This window comes from Penicillium argentinense (genome assembly GCF_028826775.1).
Source record: "Penicillium argentinense strain IBT 30761 chromosome Unknown utg000009l_segment0_segment0, whole genome shotgun sequence".
Taxonomy (NCBI): domain Eukaryota; kingdom Fungi; phylum Ascomycota; class Eurotiomycetes; order Eurotiales; family Aspergillaceae; genus Penicillium; species Penicillium argentinense.
The window spans coordinates 4,195,023-4,213,623 of record NW_026622668.1 but is presented as its reverse complement, the minus strand read 5'-3'; the positions used below and the strand labels follow the sequence as shown (position 1 = coordinate 4,213,623).

The following is an 18,601-nucleotide window of genomic DNA, read 5'->3' as shown; positions in this document are numbered from 1 at the left end:
CAACGACTATATTCTTAGATCGAACCTCTTCATAGCACCCAACGCATTTCCTGGTACTGAAAGTGTCAATATCAATTGGTAAGACTTGGTAACATTGGTGGAAACAGACTCTTTACTGATAAATGCATTCTTGAAGATGTTTTTCAGCATTTCATAGAGCCCAGTCTTTTTCTCGTCTAGTATATGTGCCGGTGCATCGCGACAAAGATTCGTTTCAGGCCGAGAAGACATAGTTATCCGTTCGTTGGCTTCTTCGTTTGTGAGTTGATCGAGGATCTCTGAATCCGTTAGATACTCGCTCCAGCTCGAGAAGTTGGAATCAATCGATTGTCGCTGCGACGGCTCTGGGCTCTGACTGTCATCTGAAAGTCGCCGCGGACGATGTATTGCTTGGAAAAGGCTGTCTGAGAGCCCACGAATCGTCGAGGACGCTGTCACTAACGCTTCTGCCATTTTGTCAATAATCTTCATTTCTCCGTCGGGGATGATAAGACTTGGCTGGGTAAGGAGCGCTGACTCTTATTCTTCCAAGCGGCTCTCGCCGGAATTTACCTGCCTTTCTTTAGCCTTAGCCAGTAAAGTTGTTGAATGCGAGTGTGGAAGATCACTGCTGCAGGATGCAACAGCAAGGTACGACCAACAATGACACAAAGGCTACATATGTGATAGGTGCATTGTCTTTCCTTTTGCTTGGTACGAAGCCAAATCATTACAGCAGGTCTGTTGCGGTGTTGTTATTTCCAATCTGGGCGTCGGAAATTCTAATACCATGCTTGTAAAACGAATACCCAGTTTGGACACAGCCCAACCCTATCCACGGTACTCATCCAGGCACTACCAACAACGGCTCGGCGCGGTATGAACATCGACTTTGAGAACGACTCAGTGTTACATCATTTTCTGTACATACTAGTAGCTCCAATTTCTGCTGTTTACTAGAACGACATTGAATTCTGGGCTCTTGCAACCCAAACTGCGTACCACGCAGCACAGGACGGTTTTGGCCAAACGCAATCATCAAAACAAAGGGTATCATTTATACATTCAAGTTGTCTACTTGAAATGAAGAAGACTCCAGAACTCCCCAAAAAAAACCGATTCGGCCGGCATTGGTACCAAATCATTGCTTAGGCAATACCGGCAAATTTGCGGCACGCCCATCCAGACCCGTACTCTTGATATTCCTGCCGGGAAATGGCAACCTTGCTCAACTCTTCGCGGCTATGGGCAAGGCACGATCCACCCATCCAAGTAGAACGAACTGGGCTATTCTCGTTAATATTTTGAATGCCCAAAAAGTAGATTGAAAGAGAATATCACTTACTCCTCGGCCCGTCGCACTCTCACAACACAATCGGCAGATGCAATTTGGCGTAGCTCGGTTTCCCTTCAAAAACAAAAGTCAGCATTTCCGCGATCCACATCTGTTGGTTGTAAAGGGAAACGTACAGTCTCTCCATAAAGCCGGGGATTAAAGAAGTGCCGCCCACAACAAGCACATTTGCCAGGAAGGCAGCATGCAGCCCAGGCGGAAGAACCGACAAACTTTGCATGATCATTTCTGGCACTCCTGCCTCTTTCATACCGATATCGCCAGGGTTGAATAGAAGCTCGGGTACTGTAAAGCGCTCATTGCCCAAGACAAGAACATCCTCGGACAGAGTTTCAGCACTCAAACCAGAGAGAGCTCCCTTTTTCTTTTTCGCTTCCAGGAGTGGATCATAAGGTCGCATGAAGCCCTTTCGTTTCGCGTTTGGATCGGGAAGCACGTAGTCTACCACCACACTGTCGTCCGAGGGTGCTTGGCGCTTCACATTTCCCTTGTAGGTTCGCTCCATGTCCGCACTAAAGTCATTGCTCACGAAGCAGACGGCCTCCTTCACCTCGTTCATGATATATGTCTCATCCACCATGTTGTATTGTCTCATTGACACGACCTCCTTGAGATAGTTTGTCAGGAGTTTACCACCGATATCGAGACGGCGAATCGCGCGCTGGATCGCAACACCTCTGTATACCGGGGTAACCGTCGTATGCGAGTAGCCGGAATCAACAATGAGAAGACAATCGGTAGGCAAAATGTCCGCGCCGGGCTTTCGAGCTAGTGGGTCTCCGAATAAAGTGTTGACTTCGTTCCAGGCGTTCAGCGTCGGTCCTGCGCAATAGCCTCATGTCAGCATTATCATCACATTCGGATAGGAGATTTTATATCCTTGTATTACTCACCCAAACACCTCAAATATCCTCCAAACCCCCATTCCTCCATCACCATCTCGTCGGTATTGCGCTGTAGAGCAGGCATGGCATTCGGAGCCTCAGTCAGAATCAACGTCGTTTCTTCCGGAGAAGCGATTCGAATATTCCTGTTCCGCGCCGTTGCCTTTTCCTCGAAGAAACATTGTTCCCAGATTTCCCGTTCCGCTTCCCAATTCACGAGATAGCCCTTCTCCACTGGACGGCGGAACATCGCCTCGTTCCAATCGCTGACATTCGTTGCAAGCTGTGGCCCGACCACAATGCTGCCATCGCGAGTCTTGACGAGGCAGTTCGGGATCGAGGTGCAAGCAGACAGGGATTCTTCCGCGGAGTCCGCCGCGTAGCCTGCTTTCATTGTGTACGCACCATTGTCGATGATGAAGGTCTTGTCGGGGAGGTTTTGGGAGGGTGCTTCTGGAGCCTGAGCAGGCTTTGCTGCTTTCGCAGCCGCGGTCGATGCGCGGGCTTTCGACGTTCCCATTATCGCTGGTGGTTGCAAGGAATAATGTTGGCAGTTGCGCAGAAGCTCCAGCTTCAACGGCGGCTGTTTGTTGCGTTTGCCTGAGATATGATGCCTCAGGCTGAAAAAACGACATACTTAACTATGGACGGATCGTTTCAGTAATCAGTCTTTTGAGAGACAATTAAGACAGAGGAGTTGGAGTACAATTGAACCATAATTTAATCCAACTATACGATATAGACAGCAATATAACTTAAAGTAACTTGAAATAATCATGTCGCGACTAACCCCGAGCGGCCCCGCAGCCCTAGAAAACAGCCCCGCGATAAAAAAAAAAGTCCATACAGCCGCAGATTCCTCTTCCTCCCACCTCAGTCCTCAGTACCCCCGCCCATCAGTGGCACGCATACCTACTACAGCACGCCGAAAATGTCGACTCAATTCTCAACCCTCATTTCCTCCACTCTCGCCCTCCTCGACCAATTCCAAGGCACTCTCTCCACATCTTCCACTGTCGACTCGGCCACAACCACCACCGAGGACTCCTCTAAAGATGCAAAGCCGCTTCCCCTCCTAGCAGCTTCGTCCGCAGCTCTTAGGGCGCAGGTAACCAAACTATCGCTGTTGGCCATTACAGCGCCCTTCACCCATTCCGCCGTTAGCACCGTCCTCCGCGCCGTGAACGACTCCGTCCTGCCTTCCTTGATCACCGCAGCCCTTCTCGTTACACCGGGCGAATACACAAAAGCATATCACTCCGAGGTCCTTGTGCTTTCACGAAATACCTTGTCGGAATTCTCGGCGCTAGTGCGGCTGGTGAATAGCCTGCCAGAGAAAGGCGACCAGACCCCAAAAGATAATTCAGAGAGCAAAGGAGCAGATGAGCCACCATCTCAGTCTGAAAAGGATGCGATCACTGTTGCAGCTGGTCGTGTATGGGATGCTTGCGACAATTTGACCGCAGTTGCGAATAAGGGTGTGGTTGGCTTCGTTATGTTCCGGGTTGAGCAGTGGCGGGATCTTATTCGGGATGCCGTGGAGGAGATTGAGGAGTGGGATCCGGAGGAAGACGGTGATGACTTCTTTGATGATTTGATGGGTAATGAAAGCAAGCCTGGTGATGATGACAGTGATGACGATGACGTTTCCGACGATGAGGAAAATACGGCCAAGCTGCAGGAGCAGAAGAAAACTACTCTGCGCCTCCTGAAGCCTATTGCACAGATTTACCCGGCCATTATCAACAACCGACTCAAGAATGCTGGCGAGGCTCCTTTGTTTGCGACTACAAGTGTTGCGAAGTTGGAGTCTCTATTACTTCACCTAGGAGAAATACCGGATCAAATTGATGAGGTTGCTGGGGCTTTGTATGAGAATGATGTGAGTAGGTCAACCGGATTCTTGAAGAAGATCCAGAAGAATGCCACTCAGGCTGTAACTTCTGTATCGGCGCCTTGGAAGACAGTGGAGGCCAGTGACAAGCAGCCTGCTGAGGATAAGTTTACTGTCTGGTCGAAGACGTGGCTCAAGGTCATGGACGAAGTTAGCAAGTCCATCAACGCTGAATAAAGTAATGAATGGGCTCGTGGAATGAGAAGCTGTGCATAGATATAGATACCCTCATATAACACTGGAAAAATTATCTTCAAAAAAGAAAATATTCGAAGAGCCTACCGTATGCACTCAATATTCATATAGTATATACAGTTAAAGAAGAAAGATATTATACACAGCAGAATGCAAGTCTCACGTCTTCCAAACTCGTCACCGGCAATCGGCTAATTCTAGAACTCTTCAGCATTTACATCATCCTGCTCCCATTCGGGCATGTCTTGAGCAGGAATATGCTCCTTCAAGAACTGCAACACTGCATCAGTCCCCTTGGCGACAACCTGCCAACGAGGAACGCGGAACCGGTTACCCGCAACCTCGAATCGTCTCAGGGCAGATCCAGTGCCCCAATTACGAGGAGACCGTTCCACGCTTAGCAGACCAATCTTCGGCGGGAGATAATCGATATCATTGTTGCCAATATCGAGCGACTGCAGCCCCTGCACAGCCTCAAATTCAAGACTGGAAATTCGGTTGTCAGAAATCATAAAGGTCTTGAGCTCGGGGTAAGTCTTGCGAATGTGCGGCAGAGGCCCGGTGATGCGGTTGTTGGAAACGTCGAGGAGGTTGAGCAACGGAGCTTGAAGGTTGGCCAGGAGAGAATCCATGGATGTCAGACTTGTAGCACTCAGGTTGAGAATCTGGAGTTTCGGGAGCTCAAGAGCTGATGAGACGAGATTGAAACTATTCAAGGGATTGTAAGATAGGTCCAGCTCAATCAGACCCTTCGCAAGCATTCCAAGTCCTGGCACGGGAAATTGAGGCAACTCATTATGTTGCAGGTAAAGACAACGGACGTCTTGCGTGTTGATAAGCTCCAACTTTTCCGTTTCCAACTCCGTCAAATCCGAATAAGATCTGTCAAGGACACCCCCAGACTTCACTTGCCAGCCGCTTTCTAGCGCCGGTGTTTCCGGAGCAAGAGTGAACTGGGTTGCCACCGATCCTTCATCGTCGGTGTCTTGGGGGTCCGGTTCACATCTGTTGCGCATGTCCAGAAGAATTTCGTCCGAGGTCATGCTCAGCAGCTTGCGTTCGCGAAGTGGGTTGTTGGCAATACGGAATATCGACAAGTTTTCCATAAAGCCAATCTTTTCATCCAGACGAGCAATATTATTTCCAGTGAAATCAACATTCTTGAGGCTTTTGAGCTCCACCAGTCCTTCTGGAAGGTCCGTGATACGGTTATCCTCTGCAGAAAGAACTGCTAGCGACTTCCACGACGATATGGAAGGTAGCTGTTTGATGCGGTTGATGCCGATGAAGAGACTCTGAAGTTCTGGCAAGACAAGGGCATCATTTTCCGCGAAAATCTCAATCGCATTGCTCGCAACATTCAATGTTTGCAAATGCTCAAGGCAGGCCACAGACGCCGGGATAAGAGTACCGGTCAACGCGTTTTTGGGCGCATTAAGTGTTCGCAGAGTAACTTTGCCGAGTGCTTCAAATGGCAAAGATTTTAGTTGATTTTCACCGACGTCCAAGATTTTGAGACAGGTTAACTCGACGAGTTCGTCGGGCAATGCGGTCAGCGCATTGGCATGGAGGTCGAGAGACTCCAGCTGTGGAAGTCGGCTCACATCCCCTGTTAATGATCCTGTCAACTGATTGTTTGCCAGTTTCAAATCCACCAACGAGGGGATTTCGAAGATAACTTGGATGTTTTCCATGCTAAGGGAATTGTTTGATAGATTAAGGCTCCGCAATTGATGCAATTGCCTAAGGCCCATTGGTAGGCTCTTTAGCATATTGCCGTGAAGATCCAATACCTCTAGACCTCCAAATTGGGGCCCTCGTTCATCCCGGTCCAGATCGACATGCTCTGGGTTCACATCAGGGAAGGTGGCATCAGACACCTCGGACAACTCGTTATCTGCTGCAATGAATTTGACCAGGTCTACATTTTCGAACCAATTGGTCGCATCGGGGTCGAACTCGTACATATCGTTGACTTCTTTGGGGATCTCGGTTAATGAAAGCGCGGCGATGTTCAGTGTACCCGACATACGAGCGCCCTCCACACGTTTCTTTAGCACTGCGATATTAGATCCCCTGGGCAGCTGGTTGAATGGGTCTTCCACATCAACACTACCGCATGAATCAGCGGGGTGGACCTGTGGTGCGGCCTTTTCCTTGCTTTCGTCCAACTTTGCCGCTGCCTTTCGAGCTGCTTTGGCTTTGGCAATGCTTTCGCGCAAAGCGCTCGAGGACTTGGAGGCTTTTCTGGTTTCGTTCTCTAATTGTTGGTCTGGTGTCAGGTCATCCTGAAAACTCGATGCAGCAGACACATAACGAGAAGCAGTAGACGGGGATCTCATTGCCGAAGGGGAATCCGTTTGGGGCTTTCTTGTCTTGCGAATGCTCAGCGGGCGCTCCGGTGGCCCCATGTCTGTCTTTACGAGCTTCGGGGCTGGTTTACCCGGGGACGGTCGTGCAAGTGATGGTTTCGCAGGCAGTTTGTTGTTGAGTTTGTCCATCGATGCTTTTTTGAGGGGTGTGCTGGTCTCGGTATTGCCACTTCCCTGAGCAACGCTGTGTCTTGCCGATGGCAATTTCATATTTGAGGTGCTTTCGCTCGTGTCGGAAGTCTTTTGGGCTAGGAGAGCCGTAGATGCAGCGACAGACATACGGTTTCGGGAGGGTAGACGAATCTTGGATACTGGCTGCGATAAAAATTCATTGCTATTGGTCTGGCCAGAAGATGATTGCGATGGTGATCGGGAATAGCTTGACACGTTCGACGGTGTGCGAGAGGGAGATCGTATCGGGCTAGCTCCATTGAAGAAACCTGACTGTCGCTTGACAGATGCCGGTGATGGGGGGATATTCGACATGGTTTCGATGGTCCGGTCCGACAGCGATGGTCGAATCTGTCTCACACGACCGCGGGCCTCTTGACCCTCTTCATCCCCCACCAAGCTCGCGTCCTCGGGCGATTCGAGGTCGTCCGCGCCACTTGTCGTCTCATTGTATATTTTGGGAGTTCCACCGAGTGGCTTCGATGGGGATGAATAGCGTGGAGCAGGCTTCTTCAGCAGAGACTCGTAGGAGGGGCGACGTAGGCGACTATGATCCAAGCCAGGATCGGCTTGCAATCTATCGCGCGAAGGTGAGGAGCGGATTGTTTTCGAGGCGGAGGTGGTCGGCAAGGGCAATCTCGAAACCGGTCGCGGAATACTGCTCGATGGACGAGTGACTGCTTTGGACTGGCTGTCCATGTTGGTGTATCTGAGTGTGATCCGGAGATTGGACCAGGGCGCGCGAACGGCCACACGTCAGGAAAACCAGGCAGTGTCCGTGCAGGACAAAGAATGTCAAAAGGTGGGGAAGCAATCGCAAAGGAGGTCGGAGGGAAAAGTGGCAGGTCTACCTTCATGACAGCACAAAGGCTAAACCCCTGGAGATGCCCGATGTGTTCGAAGCGAAGTGATTGGAGATCGGATTGTTTACATTTATCCCGCGATCGCCGCCTCAGGCACCAACTAAGTATACCGCGAGAGGAGGTTACTCAGTACGTCAAGCAACCAGACCCTCCACAGCTCTCCAGCAGCTCAATAAATCCACGCCCTAGCTTAGCATTATCCAAATCGCTATTGGAGAAGAGTTTTTTAATAATAATAATTATTATTATTATTATTATTATTATTATTTTTTAAAGCCTGTGTGGCTGCAGTCTGAGCTACGCTGGGGCTTTGGAAGAACAGGGCACTGTGCGTGTGGCACCCACATATCTCAGTGCTGAAAGAGATTCATGGGCTACTGAGACTGGAAACTTACTTAGTATTATCTAGCCGTGTGATAATTGAGTCGCACATGCCCATATGTGATGGTTGAGTTAAACTCATCCGAAAGCCTGTTATCTCAACTCTAAACGACCAAATAAATAAATATTCGTAGATAGTACTGATCGAACAAAATTCGACACTTGGATGAAATCTGATGGTAAATGGGATCACCACTTATTCATTGATTTCAGCCTCCTAGGCAAGCTGCACCTTGCGTCCTACCTGAAGCTCAATGATTTAGCCCAGTTGAGTATAGACTCCCGATCACGGGCCACCTGCTCGTAGGCATTGTGGCACCGAGGAACAAGGTTAATGATATGTTGCATTGTCGAATCATTCTCGGTGGCTGTCAAATAGCATTTCCGGCAAGAAACCTGTCACCGGCTGCACCGGCAATCATCGCTATATCTAGTATCGAGCATTCCAGCGATGCAAAAAAATCGCTTCTCTGGTATGTTCGGCCAATGTTCCACCGCCGCGTGTACAACGCTTGTTCTGCTGCTTTGTTGTCGTTATATCCCAAGCTGTCTCTTCCGCTCCGATCATGAAACAAATGGCCCTCCCAGCTGAAACCTGATCGATCCGATGAAATCATGTAGCTTATCGGTTGCCAGCCCAACCCGCCCCAACTTGTTCGTTCGCGGCTATTTACTTGCCCTGAGCGTCCCGTGATCGGCAGTCTAGCCGCATCGGGGAACGTGGACACCATTTGGGAGTATGTGATTGGCGACAAAGTCACATGGTTGGCTGAGGCCGGGCAGCACCGCTGGGTCCCCAGCCGCATTTCGCACTCGCCGTTTCCAGCCTCCCAGCCCCCTCCTCCACGATATCAACTCCCCTCGACGTCCATGTCTTTCTCCCCTTCATATCCCTTCACAGATCAACAAACCGCTCCCTTCACTCTTGTCACACCCTTGAATCCGTACGCGCAGTCCAGCTGTGCTCATTCCCCCACCTTTCATCTCCGGTATGCGCCCGACCGCCTTTCAATGGCTCCATTATTCTCCTCCACTCTCTATCGATAGGCGATAACTAACCCATGATACCAGTGCGAGGATCTAGTTCCCCACGGTTGGCCCCCTAGTCTTCGACCACAACCTCATTTCGACATCAACGGCCATGTCTCAAAACACCCAAAGTTCCCTCGCTGCTCCTGCCGAGATTCTTGCCCCGGCAACCCCAGCTCGCCGAGCGACTCTCTCTCCGTCACCAGATCTGAGTGGTCCTATCATCAAAGAACGATCCTCCCACTCAGGCAAGAAGTTCATGTCTCCGCCACCTCTTTCGTCATCTGACATGACCCCGCCGCCCTCCACGCAAATTCCTGGCGCTCCTCTGCGTCGCTCTCATTCTCGCTCCATCAGCCCTTCGCTGATCACTCCAGTTGATTTGGACAAATCCTTGTGCGACGCCTACGGCGCTTCAGAGAACTTGCCTTCCGCCGAGGACATCGACAATGCCAATGAGACTCAACTGCGGTCGATCGCGAAGGATCTTCTCGCCGTAGCCCAAGAGGCTCGCATGTCCGCACTGCACTTCAAGTTGCAAAATAGCCTGGTCTCGTTTGCTAGTAATGAAGCTGTGAAGCGTGCTGAGGTCGAACACCAACTCGCCAAGCGCGAAGTTGAGATCCTCCAGAGCGCTGAATACCGCAGCCGCTCGCGCCCCGCTGAGCCCCTCACTCCCAAGCCGTCCCAGGTTTCTGCAGATGACTACTTCGCTGCGATTCAGCGATCACAAGAGCTTGAGAATGTCAACGTTCTTCTTGATCGCCGACTTCGGAACGCCAAGAGAGCCTTCGACGATGCCACCGCTAGATCAGTGGAGTTGACTGAGCAGAACGACATGCTGAAACGTCGTATTGAAGAGAACCGGAGCCATTTCACCCAAATTTACAATTACGGCTGTCTTTCACCTGGAATGCAAAATGAGATGCAGACAATCTGCCGTGGACAGGCTACCGACGGTCTGGCGGCTCTTCTCTTTGCGGACAAATTCACCAACCGTCTGCACGAACCCCACAGCTCTTATGGTGCCCCATCGTCAGTCCCGGTGACCCCGCAACAACAGCGCTCTGTTCGACAGGGAAGTCAATACACGACGCCCGGACAGGGCTCGCGGGACCAGCAGTACGATAGCGACAGCACTGTTTCGCTGTCCGGCCCGGAATCTGAGGACGAGGCCCTGACTACTCGGCAGTCGAACATGCGCTCCACGGCCCCGAAGACCAGCACTCTTCTCCAGACCAAGCTGTTCGGCCAAGTGCAGAAACCAGGCGTGGAGCGTGTCCAATCGAAAAAGCGCAAGGCTGGCTCTGACCAGAACGGGTCAGCAAAGAGATCCAGGACGAATGCCGGAGTGGGTCTAGGTATTCAAACCTAAGAAACCCCACTTCCTGCACGAACCTGACGCTTGTGTCTTCCACTGAATACGATTCATGACCTAATGCTGATCATTGCCTGCTGGCTTGCACTTGTTACGACTGGTCTTCCCTCGATGGAACCGTTACGATTCATGAATTCTTTACGGCATATGTTTTTTTTTGGGAAGCGACTGAAGTTTGTTTTGTTTTTCCTCTATGTTTATGGTTTCGCCCCTTTTTGTTTATTGCAAGGTCCTGGTAACAGTCCATGGCTACAATTCACCTGGAAATGGCGTTAAAAATCGGGTTCTTTTCGTTCGATGCGATGACAGGGCTTGGAGGCTGCATCTGAACGACTTGTTCACGCACAGGTCGGCCAGATGCAGCCGAGGAGCCCTCAGGCAAATAGGGCTTGAGAGCAGGAGTATGCTCAGAAATCACCCTGCATGGTTGTACAATAGGAATAGAATCAAAACCCATGATTTGAGAACAACTTCGATCCCATACTGCTACTGTATTTGTTTATTATTATTATCAGTTGAAGTCAAGCCATAACCAACTGCAGGCTTCCATCGTCAATCCCTGGCAGTGCGCACGAGATGGATTTCCAGGTGGATGCTCGCCTATAGTTTCCACGGAAGGCTAGTCCCCATTTGGAAGTCCGGGCCTGCTGAGTAAACACACTGGCAGATGCTCTCAATCGGGATTAGTTAGGGCTCGCTAAGCGAAGCGGTGAGCGCCGGACGACGGCCACACGAAAAATAGGCACTTCAGTTTCTGCCGCTTGAAGGGAGATTTGACCAGCAACCCTCCGACGACCACCACCCGGCTCGATCCCCATCCGTCACCATGGTGCGTACCCCTCGAACCCTGAACTGCGAAGAAGAATTGGACAACAAAATACGCTCGTTGGAGAAATCTCGTCGCGAAACATGTGCTTTGGAACATTGAAGGCTGATGGAACTTTCGTTGGACATATAGGCGATCAAGCACAACAACCAAATCCAGAAGAACCGTGAGTGAACCCGACAAGCGAAACCAACGCTTTGCGCCTTGTCGTCTCAAATGAAAATCTCGACATGAGTGATTTTGTTGGAATTACGACCTTGAATCTGGCATGGAATTGAAGATGGCTAACAACTTTTCAATAGACTTCCGCAAGGATTGGCAGAAGCGTGTTCGCGTGCACTTCGACCAGGTACGACATATTCGAAAACCCCTCTTTCCTCAAATCAGAAAACCTGTCTCGCCGACCGAATCGACGTCCGACAATCTGGAGGGGGAAAATTTTTGTTGAGACTGGACCAACTAACATGAATCTTCGATTAGCCCGGCCGTAAGCACCGTCGTCGTGAGAACCGTCTCGCCAAGGCTGCTGCCGTTGCTCCCCGTCCGGTCGACAAGCTGCGTCCCGTTGTGCGATGCCCCACCGTCAAGTACAACCGCCGTGTCCGTGCCGGCCGTGGTTTCACCCTGGCTGAGCTGAAGGTAAATCGACCACGCATTTGGAAACGAATGATTTGAGGAAATCAGAAGCTTACTCTTTTTCTTTCTGTTTTATAGGAGGCTGGCATCCCCAAGAAGCTCGCTTCCACCGTCGGTATCTCCGTTGACCACCGCCGCACCAACTACTCCAAGGAGTCTCTGGTCGCCAACGTTGCCCGTCTCAAGGACTACAAGGCCCGCCTGATTCTCTTCCCCCGCAAGAGCGGTCAGTTCAAGAAGCTCGACTCCTCCGCCGAGGACGTCAACGCCATCAAGGCCGCTCTTGCCGACGGCAAGCGTGAGGGTATCGCTACTCGCGTTGGTGCTACCTTCCCTATCACCAACCCCGCCGTTGAGGACGCTGTCACCGACGTCAAGCGCGACTCTCTCCCCAAGGGTGAGGAGGCTGCTTACCGCCGCCTTCGTGATGCCCGCGCTGAGGCCCGCCACCGCGGCAAGCGTGAGGCTCGCGCCAAGGCCAAGGCTGAGGAGGAGGCCAATGCCAAGAAATAAATGTGTTAATTTTTCTGCTCGTGCTGATGATGATGATCGGGTCGGTTTTTCGGATCGAGGATGAGTGTACTGTGGCATGGCGTGGTGTCTCTTTCCTTCTCTTCCTTTCAAACTGAAACCAAACCCTCTTCTCTCCTCCCCTCCCCCTTTCTCCTCAACTTGAAAACTCCCCCTTTTTGTCTCTAAAAGAAAGAAACTCGGAAGATCCTTCGAAATGCAAAACCGCCCAATTTTTCTCAAATCGTTTTCGTTCCGACTTTTTTGGTGTTGGTGTTGATACTCATTCGTTCCGGTTTATGTTGCATCTCTGGCATTTTGGCTCTTGGAGTCATGGTCAGCAACACACAAAAAAGCATTGCGGTTTTTGCTATGGATCTATCCTAGTGGGCAATTGGGGGTGGGAGGTATTTGGGATTGTATAGGCTGAAAGGAATGACTGGAAACATGTCATGGCCACTACATTGTCCGAAGTAGCATCATGAAATGAAAATACTTCTGAGATTCCCACAGTATGTCTACGTTTTGTTGTAGTGCAGTGCAGGTGCGTTTCAAGGGGAAATAGGCCAAACAGTAGGCAGAGGAACAAACGATGGCGAAATCAGCCAGGCGAATATTCAAAGCACCGGGCATGAAGGTTCTGCGGCTCTACGAGGGTCTGTCGAAGCCGTACAGTTCGATCCTGATGGGAGAGATGGAGAGGTGGGCGAACTAAATAGGCATAATGGCTTCAATTATATATCAGGGTGACAGCATCAATTCATATACATATATATTGTCGCCACTCTCTATGCTGGATGCCAAATGTTGGAGCTTGGACATGTCCTGTACTGGATGAAATGAAGTCTCATTAGTTTATCAAGCAATCATTCAGTCAGTCTTCCGCCCTAAGATATAAATGAGCTGTCCCATCAATGCACATAATGTTTCCTTTTTCCTTCATCAACACGACGCTGCAGGCACTACAAGAAGAAACTTCGGGATGGTACCAGCTCCATGGAATCCCTTGTCTGCAGTTCGTGAGGCTCGCGCTGATGTTGAGGCAACCTTATTTTTCTGTTCCAGGCAGTAATCACTTTTCCACTGACCGTGAAAACCTTGCGTCATTTTCCGCAAGTTCTGCGACCGATACCTTTCAAGGTATTTCAGCAATAGTCTTCTTTCTCTGCGGATCCTTTGATAAGCTCACCGGTATAGTTCATTATGCGAAAACCATGCTCTGGTGAGACGACACTGGTCAAGCCAAGGACGGTCTGCAAGCCATTCACAACTTCCCAGTTTTTGAACCACCGAGAAAGCAGCCTAATTCATGTCTGTAGACACAGCGTGTTCTACAACCAATGTCGGACACATGGGACAGGCTTTTGAGACCAGCATCCCAGGGACTAGTTGAAGAAATTGAAGTCTGGTATAGGTGAAGATCTTGTGCGGCTTGATCCCTGGGGATGAGAGATATGAGATCCTGACGAGAACAAGCAAAGGTAGGCGGCGATGAGATGAGCGTTAGAGGAAGAGAAACTTATAGCATGCCGAACCGCTACACATAACTGGCCAATTTCCTTAATAAATAAAATCAAAGTAACTCGCACATCCTAGCCAGACCTAGTGTTAAACAAACAGACGTGGCCGAGGTTGGGTCGTCCTAAATTGTCAAAGTCATAGCCAAATAGGCCATATTTGTTTTGGCTGGCTTCGCGAGTGATTTGAGGATCTTGACAAGCTGGTCTCGATCTCGAATTGTTGGAGAAATACAGGGATATAGGTCGGCTATACCAGCGTAGTATGTGCAAGATCTCTCCAGAGCTGATTGTCTCAGTAAATGCCTCGATCTTTCCAAGGGTGAACTTTCAAGCACCTTGCACAGTAGGCCCAGCGGCGATCTTCGCTCGAAGGAGTTGAGTTTGCGGCACATCCTGACTGTCCACGCACAGTATCGATTCCTAATACGCAAGAGTCGTGGAAATTCAAGATCTTTGTGCTTCACTATCGTAACAATAGTCCGAAGAGCTCTTTGCAGCTGAGGAATAGACAAACTTAGTTGACTAGTGAGATGCGTTGTTAGATCTTCTGTAAGGTGCGCTCATCCAAATGAAGTATGGCAGGGTATTTTGGCACTTTCTTCCAAGAAGTATGAAACAGCCTGAGGAGCATCTTTCATATCACGACATTTTCGAGTCTTCAAGGCGAAAGATGATGTGTGAACGTGAGGCAGGAGACTGGGTTTTGATTTTGGATACAGACACGATGTAAGAACGAGTAGATCGAGAGAGTATATTTGTAATATTGGGAAGAAAGAGAAAGAATTGTGACTTCGTGACGTAACTGACTCCAAGTTCCGATTTCAAACATTATCTATTTCGGCGTCAGTAGGTTTTGATCCGACGCCTATATTGTCTAGTAAATACCCGTAATCAGATTGGTTCCTTAGGTCGATAAACCATGGATGTTGTCAAGACCTGCACCCAGTCAACGTGTGGTTTCCCTTCCACTTGAATGAATTGAATGGAGATTGATGCTTTTAAACCCCCTTTGTCTCAGATCACACCCCTGTATGGCTTCGCTCAGATAAAACAGAACTAGAACCTTGATCAAACATGATGCCAGTTTCGACGCCGAATATCCCGTCGACTATGGTCTTGATAACCGTCAGGCTGATTGCTCAGCCACCTCAATTCTCCAGTTGTTCAGCTATCTGATCATCTACCCAGTCACCTACGTGATGCCTTTGTTCGATCGCAGGTGTGATAAAAAATTCCTGTTGTTCAATAAACCCAGAAACAGAAAATATATCGAATTGGTCAAACGCCTGGTATATAGTGACAACTCCATGCTACATGCCGATCCTTGCGCCAACGCTTTCAAGAACAAAACCTTAATTATGACTCGACAATGCATTGAGAGCACCCTCCGTTGCCCGCAAAATAGCATCTATATGCATCGTCCCCGACAAACCTTGCGAGGTGCCCGCACCTGGTTGCGGCAACAAAGCATGAAACACCTTCTTCGCCTCTTGATCAATTTTCTTGCTTGAATTACCACTGGTATTTAAGGCAGACACACTGAGCTCAGGTTGTAGCTGTGGCTCCCCGGTCCAATCATCCATCGCCAATACATTCGACAAGAGTACTCGCAGTTTTGTGTCGGATTTCGGGTGGACAACCATTGTGCTTCGCTCGAGATGAGGGACCAACCGTCGAACTTCTGCAAGTGTGATGACTCCGTCTTGCGAACCCGAGGTAGGATCTTTGCCTCTGCGTGTCGAAGAGTCCCGGCCGTACTTTTGGTCGACCCGCGCCCATATCTGAGCCCGGGTCACGGATGTTTCCCAGTAACGGTTGATACCCCAACAAAGCGTTGCAACATCAAGGCGTAGAAGAGGGTTCTCGAGTCGGGCATCGATCCATCGACGAAGTGCCTCAGGGACCTTTCGCTTTTTGCTTTCGTTGTCTGTAGGTACAGACACGGAAGTAACGGTCTGTGTCTCGGGATTTGTTTCATAAACGACGGGGACATTATATATGCTGCGCGGAAATGGAGGCGGCGCCGTAAATTGTAATGTGTGAGTTTCCAAGAGAGAGTCCGTGTGCGATGCACGAGTGATGTGTGCATTGAGTGCTAATGGGGCAAAAATTGTCAGATATGACGACGATTGTGAAGACTCCTTCAGAGCGAATGGGTTCGTAGGCATAGGCGATGACGGCTTTGGACGGGGTATATTGGTAGAGAATGGAAGCAACGTAGAGAGGAGGGACGAAATTGGTGTTGGTGCTTTCTGTGGTAAGGGGCGATTGATGTAAGTGGATTCCTCAGTAAGCATAGTAAGAAGTTTGTGAAGCCCCTTCTTATCTAGTTCCAAGTCCGCCCCAGACTCTATTTTCCCGGTCCAATTCGCCAAGTCCGAAATATCATTCTTTAAATTTCGTAGTTCCGCTTCGAGTTGCCTGCGAGCCCTTTGCTTCTCTAGGGCTGCAGCTGAGATCCCTTCTTCAGCTTCGTCGGCGTAATCCGAGCCTTCCCCGGAATGGGGGCTCGGAACCTTGAAGGCCTCAAGGGACTTCCCTGGCGAGCATCGGCGGTGCGCCTTTTCATTCGTTTCTCTTGTCTCATGCTGGGACTGCTGCTCAACATGTCCCTTGGTCGATCGGGCGCCTTCTCGAGGCCAAGCTGTGTTGGTGTAGGAGGGAGCTCTGGCTCAAGAGGGTTATCATTATCAAATGCGCCGTCCATCCCAGTATCCATAAGTGGTCCAGAGTCTGTTTCTCGTGTCACGCTGCCGAGTTCTAGAGCGAGTTGACCCTCGGGGGTATCCTGTTCTATAGGCTTCGTGGGTACCGGGGATCCAAACGTAAAGGCTGATGCAGAGATCCTCTTGGACATTCTGCGGGGTGGTTTTGAAAAGGCCTGGATACCACTTGCGCGGCGGCTGGGTGATGACAACGGCTCAGCTGCTCCGACAGACAGCCGCGGTGCTTTTAATGGACTGGAGGGGCCCAAAGATGGTCGCAGAGCTTTGCGCCCGCGAATTCCAAAACTTGTCGACGCCGGATTTTCAGGGTGACTATCTTGAGCCCCGCGACTGGTCGACCGTCGAGTCGGAGATCTGCTGAGCGCGCGTTCGAGGACATCGGGGTGCGACCTGGCAAGGCTTGCTCTCGTTGGCGATTGGAATGAGAAGCGCGTCGGAGATCGCCTTTCCTCGGGCGGTTCAAGGCTTTGCGACGCGCCAACGGCAATACTGGATCTGTCACCGGTGCGACGGCGCTTGGGGGGCGAATTCATGGTGTTGCAATGCGTTTGTTGACGTTATTTCATCACTTCGGACGATCGATCTCGACCCGCGCCGTCCGCGCATAAACAGCGATGTTTGCAGTGTTTGCACCTATGACTTAATCTCGCGGGCGCCGAGGAACTTGCATCTTCGCACGCATAATGGAGTGTCTTGTGGCGGGCAGGCACTTGCTCAGGAGGATGAGAGCCTCCTCTCTTCCTTTTTCACATCGCTTGCGATCCTTTTCCCCCGCATATTGTTCATATGCCTTGATCCCCACCCCTCGGCGCATGGGCGCCCGTGACCACTCCGCGGCTCAAGATGTCCACGCCCACGCCCACGCCCAAGGCGCCCCTGCCAAATCCACCGATTCCAGCCAGGCGTACCCTCATTCGGGATACTATTCTTTGATTCTGAATTCACCGTCTCCATACCTTGAGCGCCCGCGCACTGGGGGCCCAACCGAGGCTCAGCCTGAAGAGAAACCGGCCCCGTCAAGTATCGCCGAAGCACAAACACCTCAAGAGAAAATGGCAATTGTTTTCGGCACTCGCCTTGCAGGTCCTGGTCGCCAATCGCGCTATAATCCAGGAGAAGCACCGCCGGTGTCACAATGGAAGACAATCAACGGCGTTCCTATACCGCCCCGTCCCGAGGAGCCAGACAATTGTTGTATGAGTGGCTGCGTGAACTGTGTTTGGGATGGTTTCCGAGATGAGATGGAAGAATGGGCTGCAAGAGTTGAAAAGGCCAAAGCCAAGGGCGGTCCCGAGAAGGGTACAGGAGATATGCGTGCGGCACCCAGAGCCGAAGTTAATTCGGCCAGCGTCAGCATGGATGATGATGGCGGTGGAAGTGAAGCAAATTGGCCGGCACCAAGTCAAGGCGAAGACTTGTTCTCAAATATCCCCGTTGGCATTCGAGAGTTCATGAAGACGGAGAAGAAGTTGAAGGTGAAGCATAAACAAGAGGCAACTGCCTAATCCTCTTGTCTCCATATGAGGGGCGCCTTCGTTTTTGTGGCGATTTCAGAGTGCTTGGTATATTACGCAGTGGATTGAATTAGAGGCCACTACGTGGGATCAAACCATGCTTAGATAGTATAGAGATAGACTGTACATATGTATAAACCGTTTATGATGCGACGAATGTCATTCAAAATGCCAATGCTTTCCATATGCGTAGTAAAAGCCACAAGAAAAATACACCGCATTCCAGTATTCAGGGAACATTTACAATACAGCACTCCCCAAACGACCATGTCGTGCTATGTTTCGATCCACACTCCTGACGAGTCCGCAGGCGCCGGTGCGGAGCGCGCGATGCCAAGACGGCCATGCAAGTCCGCTGTTGCGATCTCA

At 50.4% G+C, this 18,601-nt stretch overlaps 7 protein-coding genes across 7 annotated transcripts; 4 read left to right on the top strand and 3 right to left on the bottom strand.

Annotated features, from left to right (window-relative positions):
* Positions 1–1,127: 1,127 nt before the first annotated feature.
* Positions 1,128–2,737, bottom strand: arp6 (actin family protein; the record flags this gene model as incomplete). The annotated part of the gene is made up of 4 exons (XM_056621634.1): positions 1,128–1,266; positions 1,325–1,387; positions 1,450–2,155; positions 2,227–2,737. 4 exons carry the CDS (start codon positions 2,735–2,737, stop codon positions 1,128–1,130), a joined length of 1,419 nt encoding a protein of 472 aa, XP_056472440.1.
* Positions 2,738–3,148: 411 nt separating this feature from the next.
* N7532_009142 (uncharacterized protein) lies at positions 3,149–4,288 on the top strand (the record flags this gene model as incomplete). Its single annotated transcript, XM_056621633.1, has 1 exon — positions 3,149–4,288. The coding sequence occupies one exon, from the start codon at positions 3,149–3,151 to the stop codon at positions 4,286–4,288; it is 1,140 nt and encodes a 379-aa protein (XP_056472439.1).
* Positions 4,289–4,503: 215 nt separating this feature from the next.
* N7532_009141 (uncharacterized protein) lies at positions 4,504–7,548 on the bottom strand (the record flags this gene model as incomplete). The annotated part of the gene is made up of 1 exon (XM_056621632.1): positions 4,504–7,548. One exon carries the CDS (start codon positions 7,546–7,548, stop codon positions 4,504–4,506), a length of 3,045 nt encoding a protein of 1,014 aa, XP_056472438.1.
* A 1,686-nt stretch (positions 7,549–9,234) lies between these two features.
* N7532_009140 (uncharacterized protein) lies at positions 9,235–10,497 on the top strand (the record flags this gene model as incomplete). The annotated part of the gene is made up of 1 exon (XM_056621631.1): positions 9,235–10,497. One exon carries the CDS (start codon positions 9,235–9,237, stop codon positions 10,495–10,497), a length of 1,263 nt encoding a protein of 420 aa, XP_056472437.1.
* Positions 10,498–11,251: 754 nt separating this feature from the next.
* Positions 11,252–12,475, top strand: N7532_009139 (60S ribosomal protein eL13; the record flags this gene model as incomplete). The annotated part of the gene is made up of 5 exons (XM_056621630.1): positions 11,252–11,329; positions 11,459–11,492; positions 11,629–11,675; positions 11,807–11,965; positions 12,041–12,475. Coding segments are annotated over 5 exons (753 nt in total), but the record flags the coding sequence as incomplete, so codon positions are not given.
* A 2,869-nt stretch (positions 12,476–15,344) lies between these two features.
* On the bottom strand, positions 15,345–17,251 carry N7532_009138 (uncharacterized protein; the record flags this gene model as incomplete). Its single annotated transcript, XM_056621629.1, has 2 exons — positions 15,345–16,531; positions 16,588–17,251. The coding sequence occupies 2 exons, from the start codon at positions 17,249–17,251 to the stop codon at positions 15,345–15,347; spliced, it is 1,851 nt and encodes a 616-aa protein (XP_056472435.1).
* Positions 17,252–17,530: 279 nt separating this feature from the next.
* N7532_009137 (oxidoreductase-like domain-containing protein) lies at positions 17,531–18,223 on the top strand (the record flags this gene model as incomplete). Its single annotated transcript, XM_056621628.1, has 1 exon — positions 17,531–18,223. One exon carries the CDS (start codon positions 17,531–17,533, stop codon positions 18,221–18,223), a length of 693 nt encoding a protein of 230 aa, XP_056472434.1.
* Between the last annotated feature and the right edge of the window lie 378 nt (positions 18,224–18,601).